The sequence below is a fragment of the Calliphora vicina genome, chromosome 2, assembly GCF_958450345.1.
Source record: "Calliphora vicina chromosome 2, idCalVici1.1, whole genome shotgun sequence".
NCBI lineage: Eukaryota > Metazoa > Arthropoda > Insecta > Diptera > Calliphoridae > Calliphora > Calliphora vicina.
In genome coordinates this window covers 104,180,702-104,193,948 of record NC_088781.1, presented here as the reverse complement: position 1 = coordinate 104,193,948, position 13,247 = coordinate 104,180,702, and the positions used below count along the sequence as shown (strand labels likewise).

Below are 13,247 nucleotides of genomic sequence, written 5' to 3'. Positions count from 1 at the left end.
CGGGAATTCTCCCGGCTCGGATGGTATTTGAAATCGGCCCACAAATGGCTGAGATATAAGGAAAAAACTGGAACAACCTTGATTTTTGGCCTATTTTTGATCTATATCTGGACTACTAAGTCATTAATATAGACAATATGGATATCTAATGATAGATATTTCAAATTTCATTGCAACGATGTATGTATATAAGGCTATAACAAGTTGGACCTACAATGGGTCAAAATCGGGAAAAATATTTTTTAACCCGAATGATTTGTCATAAATTCTTTTTCCGAAAAAAAAAATTGGAAAAAACTTTTTTTTAAAACAATTTAAAAAAAAAATTAAGTATAATTTGGTGAAGGGTATATAAGATCCGGCACAGCCGAATATAGCTCTCTTACTTGTTTGTAATTAACATTGTTTTTTATTTTAATACCATTTTCACTAATAGTAAGGATTCCGTTAACGAAATAGCAGATGTCTACTTGAGATCTATGTTATTCGTAGGTTGATGATTGTCTGAATGAGATATCGAGTCATTCTAGAATAATGGTCCTGGCCACAACAATCAGGGTAACTGTAACATTGCAATGAAACATATGTACATAACATATTTTATTCTGAATGGTTTCAATCATAGAGAATAGACATAGAGCGGAAACTCTCCTGTCAAAGACCTATCTCAGTTGTCAAAAACCTAAGTGGTGAGAATGTATTAGTAGAAAAAACTATGGTTTCAATCCCGTAGATATTATTCCAATCAATTGTATATGTATTAGCCATAGAGAAACATAGAGCGGAAACTAGAAAAAAACTAAAACAAAAAAATTACTCAAAATAATCACACATACGAGTGTTGTTTTTGTTTTCACATAGCTTTTTCCATAGACAATAGAAATAGAGCGGAAACTCTCCTGTCAAAAACCTAAGTGGTGAGAATGTATTAGTAGAAAAAACCAAAGTATACCAAGTACATAGAGAAACATAGAGCGGAAACTAGAAAAAAACTCAAACAAAAAAATTACTCAAAAAAGTTATACATACGAGTGTTGTTTTTGTTTTCACATAGTTTTTTCTACTAATACATTCTCACCACTTAGGTTTCTGACAACTGAGTTAGGTCTTTGACAGGAGAGTTTCCGTTCTATGTCTATTCTCTATGGTATTAGCTTCTTCAGATTCCATTTTTGTTATTCTGATTTTAATTTTGGCAACGTTTTGCAAATAGAAATACTAAAATAACACAATTCATAGAATAAATACATAGAACGGAAGGTGAGAGAAATGTCAATGATTTTAATTTTGGCAACGTTTTGCAAATAGAAATACTAAAATAACACAATTCATAGAATAAATACATAGAACGGAAGGTGAGAGAAATGTCAATGAAAAAATACTAAAATACTACATTAGGTCCATTCGGTGCTTTTTTCGAATTTTCTCATACAAACATTTTTCATCTATATATCGTCACCTAAAATGCAAAATAACGTAACATCACTTTTCATAAGTTTTTAGGAGAAGCAAAAAACGATATAAAATGAAAACAACTTGAGATATTGAAACAAAATTTTCAAATCTGAATTACAATGACTCTAGAAATATATTTTATTAAAAAAAACTAATTTTTTCAAAGCTCACTTTAAGATATGTGGCTTACGTTTTTTTGAATTGTTATTTTCTGAAACAAAAAAACGTATCATCAATATAATTTTTTATGAAAAAATAAAAACTTAGACAAAATATTTATTAATTAATTACTCAAAGCATATATGTACGTTATTTGGTTTAAGAAAATCATATACTTGATGATACTTTAGTTTCAAATTTGGTTATAACTTGGTTATTTTTGATAGTAAAATTTTAAAATTTTGTACACATATGTAATATGATGTAGGGAATCGTAATCAAAAATAAAATCAATTTCGAATTTTTTGATGATACGTTGTTTTGCATTTTATGTGACGATATATAAAAATGGATGTATGTTCCGAATGAACTCAAAAACGGCTGGACCGATTTTAATGAAATTTTCAGGGAATCTTCAGAATAGCCTAGCGGGTAACACTGTATAGTCAGATTTTTAATATTCGGTCTGTGGGCGGAGGGGCGTGTAAAAATCCAATTTTTAAATTATACCGCTAATGCCATATATTTCATAAAAATGGATGTGTGTTTGTATGTTCCTTATGGATTCAAAAATGGCTGGACCGATTTTGATAAAATTTTCACGGAATCTTCAGAAAAGCCTTTTAGGTAACAGTGTATAGTCAGATTTTTGATTTTCGGTCTGTGATAAACAATAAAATACAAATCGATTGACACAGTATTGAACGAAGAACAAGTCGTCAATTCTCCTACTGAATTTTTGAATTCATTGGAACCAGCCGAAATGCCACCACATGTATTAACATTGCAGGTTGGATTATCGTATATTAAAATCGAGATGCAATATAAAACAGATGTTTTTTAAAGGCCAGCAACGCGGACCGGGTTCAGCTAGTATTAAAATAAAATTCAAATTGTTGATAATGAAATCGAATTAATATTTGAGAAAAAATAATTACAAATAAATATCAATTCCACATATTGGCAATTCCACGTGATTCGCTACCACGACTGAAAACACAAAACTTTTTTTCAAGATGATTGGAATAGACGAAAATAATAAAATGTTACTATGTATAAAATGTTAAGTATGTTTTAGGCTAAAATTGCGGTGAAAACTAGGCTCTCAATTAGCCATAGGGCAACATAGAGACGAGACGTAATTGTCAAAAACCTATCTCTTGCAACAACAAAATACATGCTAGTCAAGGTTTTTTTTTGTTGTATCAGACATATGATTTGTTGTATTTTTGTTTGACAATTCGGAGTGTCTCGTCACTATATATAATTCTCTATGCAATTACCTTGTAGTATGAAATGAATTTGACTCCGAATAACGCCTCTCACGACCCGAATATTTTCGCATATTTCTACATATACGATATACCCTTAATATTTTGGACAACAATATTTCGAAAGAACTTTTTATTATTTTAAAATATAGTACCCTCTGAATGGAACATAAAGACCAAATTATTTTTCAGATACTCTTATTTTTGCAAAATCTATTCCACTCTATAGGCGTACAAATGTCATGTACGATGATATGGAATTGCCCATATGAAATTGGAAATGGTTTCATTCCTTTTTCTAAGCTAAATCGGGAATGGAAAGGAAACTCCAAAAAACTATTAAAATGCAATCTAAAATTGTGTAAGTTTTTAGATATAATAACATAAATGTTAGTAAGTTGTCCCAACAGCATTGAAACACACAAATTTAATTAACTTTATATAAAATTTATTAAATATCCAACAATGTTCCTCTAGGCTTTTTGCCTGGCGGACCTTCCTCGGGTTTTATACGAGCTCCAACATCTACTAGTTTACCACCTTTGCGTTGTAATTGTTTCTCAATAATGCGGGCATTGTTAGCATAGCTATCCGCAATTTCACGCTAAAATAAAACCAAATAAATTAAACAAAAAATCCTCTAGGTATATTTAGTATTTTACATACCGCTTCAATTTCATCCTCTTCTTCGTCGATAGTGGAAACAGTTACCGAGCTAAATTTACCCATATTTTTGGTATGACGTGTTACCATAACCTTTTCCGATTCACCAGGCAATAACTTTTTAGCAGTCGTTGCAGATGATTCCAAATTAAGATGTATATCATTTTTAGTTTTGACCAAAGCGTGATGTATTATGAATGTTATATCGGATTTGGGCTCATGGCGATAATATATGGGTAAATTACAGGATTTACACTAAAATTAAAGGAAGAGAAATTAGTTAAGAGCACTTTTCCCAACATGTGTATTTGCTTACATTGAAACGATATTGCTTTTCTATTCCCTTTTCCTTGCGTCGTATATAAATGGTTTCCCCATCTTGAAACGTTAATTTGTGGGCATGATGTTTGCCGTCTATTACTCTTGCTCCATCTGTTTTTCTTAATGGTAACTTTTCTATGGAACAATCTAAGGAAGACACTTATTTTATGTTATTGTTCTAACTCAGAGAAGCTCTATTCTTACCTAAAATTAAGGCCAATTTACCACATAAACAATAGTAAATATTTAATGGAGTCTCATCATTATATTCTTCTTGATCTTTGGAATCAGAACAAACTATACTACGGGATACAACTTTTGGCATATTTTATTTAATAATTTCTCTAAAAACGTTTACAATTTGTGTTTGTTTATTTTTGTCCACAAATATTCACTGATAATTGATAACATGCTGGGTTAGTGATGCCACTGTTGCTGAAATAAAAATACACTGAACAAAAAATATCAAGAAGAAATCATTTTATTTTTAAAGTAATTAAAAAAATTTTAAACTTTTCAAATAATTAGTCTTTAGAAGAATTCTCCAATATTTTTAGTTGTACAATGTTGATCCAACGTTTATAGATATAATAGTTGAACCGGTCTTCCTGTTGTAGTAGCTAAAACTATAAATCGATTTCCAGGCAAGTGACAGAAAGAAGACTATAACAAAACGAATATGTAAGAAAACGATGTAAAAAGTTTTACCGTTATTTCTATAGTAATGATTTTTGAAAATTTGCTGCACTGAAGCAAAAAATTATTTGGGTAAAAACAGTTTATTTTTATTATAAAACAATTTTTGTGAGAGGTACTGTAAAAAATGAAAATTTGGGAGGATGATAAATTTGAAGGGGTGTATACTATAAGAAATACACTTCCATTCGGAGACCCTTAGGATCTATTATAAATAGATGTGAACTAGATATGAAGAGAAGATATGAATTGTAAATAAAAGGAAGAAGTAAGGTGATATAAAGAGAAATAAAGTGAAAACTCAGTCTAAAAATGACAGCAAATAAGTATAGACTGGGATTCTCAGAGTTCTGTTACCCAAAATAGCCAGAATATTCCCCTGATAAAGCCTAATAAATTGCATAGTTCTTGTCTAGCTATATCCCCCAGTTCATCATGGAATCTTTATACTAACCATTTTTGCATGAGACCCTGTAATCTAGGACAGTTACACAGAATATGTTCTACTGTTTCAAGTTCCTCAATATCCTCGCACATCCTACAAAAGTCCTGTGCACCCATATCCCATTTAACAATGAAGGCTCCAATTGAGCAGTGACCGCTTATCTCTTCTAGTAAATACCAGAGACTTTTCCTATCCAACCCAATTAGTATTCTAGCCTTGGGCGCCCTGCAGTCCGTCCTACTACACCAGTATTGATTCATAGAGTCCCGGAATCTTTGGAATATCAACCTATAGTAGTGGCATATAGGAGGTTTAACCTCCCAGTCTCTATTGATATAGTTCAGATCCGAACCCTGTCTGGCCAGGTTTTCTAGTTCCAATAACGTTTCTAGAGCCATCTTACAGTTCAACACTATGCCCGAGTGCACCATAGTCCTCAGTGCTGTCTGACTATATAAATTGTGCCCTTATCAAGATCGCTAGGATCTATGCCTGGAAGACGCTGCTTTCGTCTGGGAGTCTGTATGACACTTTGATGTCGTTATCTACTACATAAACTCCGGCCCCATAACTCAAAACTGCACACCCTTCAGTCGACTTTTCTGTGTAGTGATAAGGGTATATATATGTTTGTCATTCCGCTTATTATTTCCACATTTGCGTACCTATTCTGAATCGCTATAGCGGAGTCGTTTAGCCATGTCCATCTGTATGTGGAAATCAACTTTCCGAAGCACCCAAATAACATACATATATGATTGATAAATCAATATATCCGATATTAGTCCATATTTTTTTCAGCTAATTTTTTTTTACCAAATACTTCGAAGTCGACTTTTTTAAAATCGAAAGAAGTCCATGTTTATACAACTTGCAGCTCATCGTTAATGCCATAGAGAATTATATGTTACCCTATGGCTAATGCTTTTAGCAAACAAAACTTAATTTTACCAAACAAATCTTCATATTTATTTTTAATTTTATTCAATTATTTATTGAAAAATTTATTAAATTCTAATTGAAATTTTAAGAGATTATAAATCTAATACACATCTCGAATATTTTAAAAATATATACCACCAACAATTGAACGTATTTGTATTGTTTATTCATAAAATAAGATAATAAATCGACTAACGATTTTAAGGCATAGTATTGTTTTCGTTTTTGTTTTTTTCTTAATTATAGTAAAATATTAATTTAAATTAATAAAAGTTTGTTAAAAATATATATGTATTATGTATGCAATATATAGTAGTTACTTTAACTGAGGTTAAGTACATTACGCAAAATTTGAGGTTACTTATTTACTTAAGTTATTATTCAAACTAATTTACTGCAGGTTGTGGTTGTGATTCTTGAGCTTGCTTTAAGACATCAGCATAGGCTGGCAAAGGTTTAAAATCTATGACCTCTTTGAAAACTAATTCCTTCCACTTGTCAACCGGTAAATCCATGTCTTCAAAACTTTGATCATACAAAGGTGATGTTTGCTCATCAGTGGGATCATGATATTTATCCATATAGGGATGAGCCAAGGCCTGTTCGGCGGTGATACGTTGCTCGGCATCGAGTTCCAACATTCTCTCTAACAAATCAATAGCTTGAGGATTGGCGCCTCGGAAAACATCACGGAAGTTACGCCTTTGCATAACGGGTAGTGAACGTATATAATTACGTGCACTCTCAGAGGAGATTTTTTGCATAAAATCCTCTGGTGGTGTACCCAAAATCTCCATAATCAAATTTAGTTGATGTATATGGTCAGTGCCAGGGAATAAAGTACGTCCTGTTAATAATTCTGCCATAATGCAACCAACAGACCATATATCCACCGTTTGATTGTAGTGCATCCAATTCAGCATAATTTCCGGAGCCCTATACCAGCGGGTGGCCACATAGCCAGTCATTTCGCTTTCAGCTGGTCGTGCCAAACCAAAATCTAAAATTCTCAGTTCACAATCCTCATTGACGGCAATATTTGATGGCTTCAAGTCGCGATGTATTATACCCGCGCTGTGTATGTATTTGAGTCCTCTCAATATTTGATATACCAGAAATTGTACATGATCGTCGGACAACTTTTGTGTCCTAATGATATTATTGAGATCAGCATCCATGAGATGTGTGACCATGTATACTTGTTGGAAATTTTCCAAAGAGTTCACAGGCTGACCCGGATGAAAGACATCCAAAAGACCAATGACATTTTCATGATCCATATGTTTCAACAACCTCAATTCGCGGTAAGTCCTTTTGGCATGTACGGCTGATTGAAAAGGACGTGCTAGCTTTTTAATGGCCACTTTCATACTTGTACCACGTACAACGGCTAAATTCAATTTGTTAAAAGAAATATAAATTTTTATTTTTTATATGTTTTATGTATATTATCAATAACATGTACTATATATATGTGTGTATACAGATAAATTAATTTCCAGTTTAACATTATTTACCTTTGCATACTTGACCGTAGGCCCCGCTGCCCACTGACTGCAATTGTTGGTATGTATCTGGTATTTCCCATTCTGTACGATTTATATCTAATTTATAGAAATTAGCCATTCTGTTTTTAATGCGTTTACAATTGTATTAACGTTTTAATTTAATAATAATATTCACAAATTAGAAACTTTCTTCATTAATTCTATGCCACAAAAAAAATATTCACGCAATCAACATAAATATACGAGTGAAAATAAAACGTCAAAGGAGAAAACATACAAGAAAACCAGAGATGCCATATCTTATACATCAACAACAGTATGGGTGTTTCCATTATAATTTCCATACAAATTGATGGCTTGTCAAGACGTAATGTAACCGTAACTACCCATCTCCACGCGCAATTTCCATGTCCTAACACCCTGTCTTGACAAGACTTTAATATGTTTACGCAGCGAACAATTTCTTGTCCGCACATGAATTTGACTCGCGAGGACAACTCTTGTTGATGTTATGTTCGAACAACGATGTCAGAACAATTATTCGCACAACTGTGACTAATAACAAATGTAATTTTCACACAAAAACATCGTAAGTTGTACTCGTCCCTACAACAAATACAAAAACAACATATGTATATTTTGTCAAAAAAATAAAGTAAGGCGAATTAAATATTAAACTGGAATTTAATAAAAAAACAGTGTAAGATTTATATTTATTGCTTTAGCTCATGTGGAGGATGTTAAAATGTTCGATAAAGAATTCAAACGCGTGAAAAAACGGACGAAATTATTATAAAACAAAGCGAAAAAAGTAGACGCACAAACACAAACACATATATGGCGCACACCAAAGCAAGGCGTATTTAACAAGGTGACAGCAGTGGCGAATTGAAATAAATACAGGCGAATTCACTTGTTTTTTATATATAGAGTTTGACATACAGTCAGCGTCAAATGAAAGTGTACAACTTGTTTTTACATTTAAAACGTTTTATTTACATATTAAAAAACAATATTTTCTCCAGTTCTAGTATATTTAACAAAACACTTAATTGTTCTCTTGCAATATATAAACAAAAAACTAAACTATTTCAACTGCAACAAAAACAGTAACAACAAAACCAAAAATACTCCATTTTTAACGCGTCAGAAAAAAGTGTACACATTTAGAATTGCAATAAGATTTTTCTAGCTACATAAAAAATATATTGTTATTCTTTATTTTTGCCTAGATTATAATTTTTTGTGGATCTTCTCTGCTAGTCTCATGAGATTTTAAGATAGTAGCTTTTCTTGTTTGATCGCGAGAACTTTAAAACCAAAATGGGAAAACAAACTGCAATTGAAACAAGAAAGTAAGTCATAAAATTTAAAAATGAAGGCAAATCGTCACGTGAAATCTCCTCTATAATAGGAAGAAGCCATAATACTGTAAAAAAAATTATAGACAAACAAAAAAATTTAGAATTTTAGAAGATCAGCAACGTGCCGGAACACCAAAACGCCTTAACAACCTTGAAATAAGATCGATTGTGAGAGCAGGGAAGAAAGTATTCACAGTAAGTGCAGTAAAATTATGCGAAGAATTAACAGATTCGTCTGGAGTGAGAGTTAGTAACAGTACGGTTCGCCGAGCGCTAAACCCAAATGCTCTATATGGTGGAGTTCCGAGAGAATAACCCCACATTTCCAAACGAAATAAAGAGCGACATCGAGAATTCGCAAACAGGTATAAAAACCAAGAAAATTGTTTTGGAATAATGTGCTGTTTACGGACGAAAGCAAGTTTGAGATTTTTGGAAGTAAAAAAAGGAGTAAAATTTGGAGAAGCAAAAATCAAGAGTTCGACCAAAAAATGTACTATCCACCGTAAAGCATGGTGGTGGTTAGGTGATGGTGTGGGGGTGTATGGCGGCAAGTGGCATGGGAAAACTCATATTTATTGATAGTTTGATGAGCAAAACCGATTACCTAAACATTCTTATAGAAAATATGGAACCCATCATTAGAAAATTAAATCTAGACCGAACCTGGATCTTCCAACAGGACAATTATCCGAAGCATACTTCTTAACTTGTTAAAGAATGGTTGTTGTATCATACACCGAAACAACTGGAACAACCCCCACAGTCACCGAACATTAATCCCATTGAACATCTGTGGTAGCATTTGGACAGACAGATCAGAAAATGAAATATTACCAGCAATGACTCTCTACACGAAATCCTGCAGGAAGAGTGGTTCAACATCCCAACCTCGGTGACATCAAAATTGGTAGAAACAATGCCAAGGAGGCTTGAAACTGTTTTAAAACCCAAAAGATGTCAAATAAAATACTAAATACGTTTTTTCTTCTAATTTCCCTAAACTGAACACTTTCTTTTGACGCGTTAAAAATGGAGTATTTTTGGTTTTGTTGCAGTTGAACTAGTTTAGTTTTTTGTTTATATATTGCAAGAGAACAATTAAGTGTTTTGTTAAATATACTAGAACTGGAGAACAAATAGTTTTTTAATATGTAAATAAAATGTTTTAAATGTAAAAACAAGTTGTACACTTTCTTTAGACGCTGACTGTACTGTCACTACTTTATTAATTTACTTTGGTTATATAAAATCAGCTGTCTCTTAATTCGCAGTACAATACATTAGTATTGTAAATAACAATAGCAAGGCGAATTCATATATGAATTCGCCTTGAACAATAGCATTACATAATTTAATTCGCCTTGATTTTGACATATCTTCTACATCAAGGTGCAATACGCCTTGTTCTACATTATCCCTGTTGTTTTTGCATTGTAGTAATTTTTGCCGGGACGCACTCACCTTTTTAATACGCTTTGGAACAATTTTTCAATTACACCAACTTTGCCATCACTGGTGTTCATTTTATTCAGTGTTGCCAGACACAAAGTATATTCATATATATGTCGCTCATTTGCTGCAACGTCGTCATAACTAAAAAATTTAATTTTTCAGTAGACGTATTTTTAGTTATTAAACCGATATATATATATATATATATATATATATATATATATATATATATATATATATATGTATTTTTTTAAATTTTTGGAAAAATTACATAATGATAACAAAATAACACAAACGGCAACGCACAACTAAAATTATACATTATTGCAAGTAATAGACAATAGGTTATGCATTTAGGACTAAATGCTTCTATGGCGATCCTGCGTGTCATTTTAGAAGCTAGTTCACAGGACTTTTTCAGTTATTCAAACAACTTATTTTTTTTTTTTTAAAAAACGAACACAAACTGCGAAGCGTAATGTAGTCGCAATCGACATTTCGAAGGCATTCGACCGGGTGTGGCATGATGGACTAGTTTCGAAATTGACCTCGTTCGGTGTCGGGGTAGAATTTTCGGAACAAATCAAGATCCGCGTAACAGTTTGTATTTTCATAATTTTTTTTCTGTTAATATTCACATTTTCTGTATTGCCGGCCTTCGGCCGGGTGAAGGGACTTTTAACTCTGGGGTGTATTGAACACCGGCTTCGCTAAAATCACTTTTTCTGTATATCAAAATTTTCTGAAGTACTGTCATATAAAATCAAAAAGGAATTTTTGGTTCACAATATTAATAAACTGTACCATATTATATATCATATTAAAGGTATTGTGAAGCACTATTCAATGATATCCATAACGATCAGTTTATTTTCCAAATATATGAGAAATGTACTATTATATGTATTGACTTTAAATTCATATAACTCTTAAACTAAGAGAGAGCAGGGAAAAATATTAACGTTTTTGTGCTTCTAATTATGAGAGCTATCAACACCAAAGAAATTATAAAAATGCAAGCTGTTTCGCTGATCTTGATTTATACCTATTTATCAATTCAAGTCAAACGTCAACAAACACTACTACCTCTTTCCTCTTTCCTCCTTCTCACAACTTTATTTCCTAACATCAACACAATGCACTGCATATATAGGGGTATCCCCTGAGTGTTGGTTATACAAAAAAAAAAAACAAAATGTAAATACTCTGTGTTGCCAGAGGATGTAATTGAAAATGTGTTAAATTGAGAAAAAATATGTTAAATTTTAAAAAACAAATATGCTATCTAATTTTATCATTGCTTAAATTTATATTGCTACATTTACATACTTCAAAGACAAAAACAACACAGTGAACTTGTCGCTGAAGTTCACTGCACTAATTGGGAAAGAGTATTTCGAAATGCATGTATTTAACTGTCGGTCGCTGTTGAAGCGAAAGTATGGGTGAATTCCGAAATGTATTTATGCAATGCAACTTTAAAAAGTCTAGCGATTCTTAACAAAATGTATGAAAAAGTAAAAACTACGCGCAGGGCAGTGTGACAGCAGTGGCGAATTGAAATAAATACAGGCGAATTCACTTATTTTTTATATATGGAGTTTGACATAATGGCGTTCCGGCGAATATTTTTTATATATGTAGTTTGACATTTTCGCGTGCTAGTTCTGTAATCAGCTGTGCTCCCGTTGACACCTTATTAAATGCACCTTGACTACGCGTTTGCATGCTTTGTCTTGATAAAGTTATGACTGCATTGCAGTGTTTAAAAAACTAGACTACAAGTAGCAGTAGCAACGAAAAAACACAAGTAGTCTAGTTAAAAAAATAATAAAAACTCGGAGTCATTAATTACTACTACTACTGCTACCTTCACATTTTGGTAGCAGTAGTTGTAGTAGTACTAATAAAAGAAAAATGTAAAAGTAGCAGAGTAATTTATTTTCTATTGCTACCTTAAAAAAGAAAAAGTTTTGATGTAGCAGTCATTAGTTTTTTATTAATTCTGCTACTTTTAAAATTTAGTAGTAATAGAAGTAGCAGTTGAGGTAGTAGAAGAAGTAGCAGTTAAGTAGCAGTTGAAGTAGCAGCTGAGGTAGCAATAAAATAAGTCAAAAATAAAAATCTTCAGCCAAAAAAGTATATTATGTGTTGTTGTTGTGAATGTATATTTGTGTAAGTTGGTCGTGTTGTAAACAAAAGTTCGGCTTTTTTGTTATACACACAGAAAACACGATCTTTCTGTTAGCAACACGAACATCTGAGACGAATAATATCGAATAATTCTTTCAAACTGTCTCAAAACAAAAACAACACACAGTGTTTAATTCTATCAATTTTGGTGTTATGACTGAAGATTTTCTTTTTTGACTACTTTTATTTCTACCTTAACTGCTGCATTAACTGCTACTTTACTGCTACCTTAAAAATTAAAACTCGATATAGAGCAGTAGCAATGATTTGTATTTTTATGCTACTACTCCATTTACAATTCATGTTTTGTTACTACTGCTCTGTTAAGAGTTTTATGTGCTGTTTTTCTATAGCGAACGAGTACTTTGAGTAGAAATTTAACATGTGTTTTGTTATTGTAACAAAAACAAAATACATGTAAAACGTCCACTCAAAACGCTCATTCGCTATAGAAAAATAGCACATTATATTTTGAAGGTAGCAGTTGTTTTAAAAAAACAAGAAAGCGAAAAAAGACAAATGCTGCTGCTACCGATACATACACTTTTTTTAAGCAGTAGTTGTAGCAACAGTTAAAAATTTGTTAGTTATCGTAGCTTTTTAAACACTGCTGCATTGTATACATTCATTTTGGGATTCTCCCTATTTTATGATTGGGCAACACTGTGTTACTTCACAAAATAAAGAAATTTTCCTGCAATAGCACAAAGTATACTTTGTGTGGCAATTGTTTTTAAATGTTTCAGTGCAAAGAATTATTAATTTTAAACAAATA

General features: G+C 32.1%; 2 protein-coding genes across 2 annotated transcripts; both read right to left on the bottom strand.

Moving 5' to 3' along the window:
* Positions 1-3,311: 3,311 nt before the first annotated feature.
* LOC135951000 (STING ER exit protein) lies at positions 3,312-4,271 on the bottom strand. Its single transcript, XM_065500546.1, has 4 exons — positions 4,074-4,271; positions 3,865-4,016; positions 3,552-3,803; positions 3,312-3,489 (listed from the first exon to the last, which is right to left on the bottom strand). The coding sequence occupies exons 1-4, from the start codon at positions 4,192-4,194 to the stop codon at positions 3,337-3,339; spliced, it is 678 nt and encodes a 225-aa protein (XP_065356618.1). The 5' UTR covers positions 4,195-4,271; the 3' UTR covers positions 3,312-3,336.
* A 1,706-nt stretch (positions 4,272-5,977) lies between these two features.
* Positions 5,978-7,718, bottom strand: p38b (p38b MAP kinase). The gene is made up of 2 exons (XM_065500467.1): positions 7,470-7,718; positions 5,978-7,342 (listed from the first exon to the last, which is right to left on the bottom strand). Exons 1-2 carry the CDS (start codon positions 7,576-7,578, stop codon positions 6,339-6,341), a joined length of 1,113 nt encoding a protein of 370 aa, XP_065356539.1. The 5' UTR covers positions 7,579-7,718; the 3' UTR covers positions 5,978-6,338.
* Between the last annotated feature and the right edge of the window lie 5,529 nt (positions 7,719-13,247).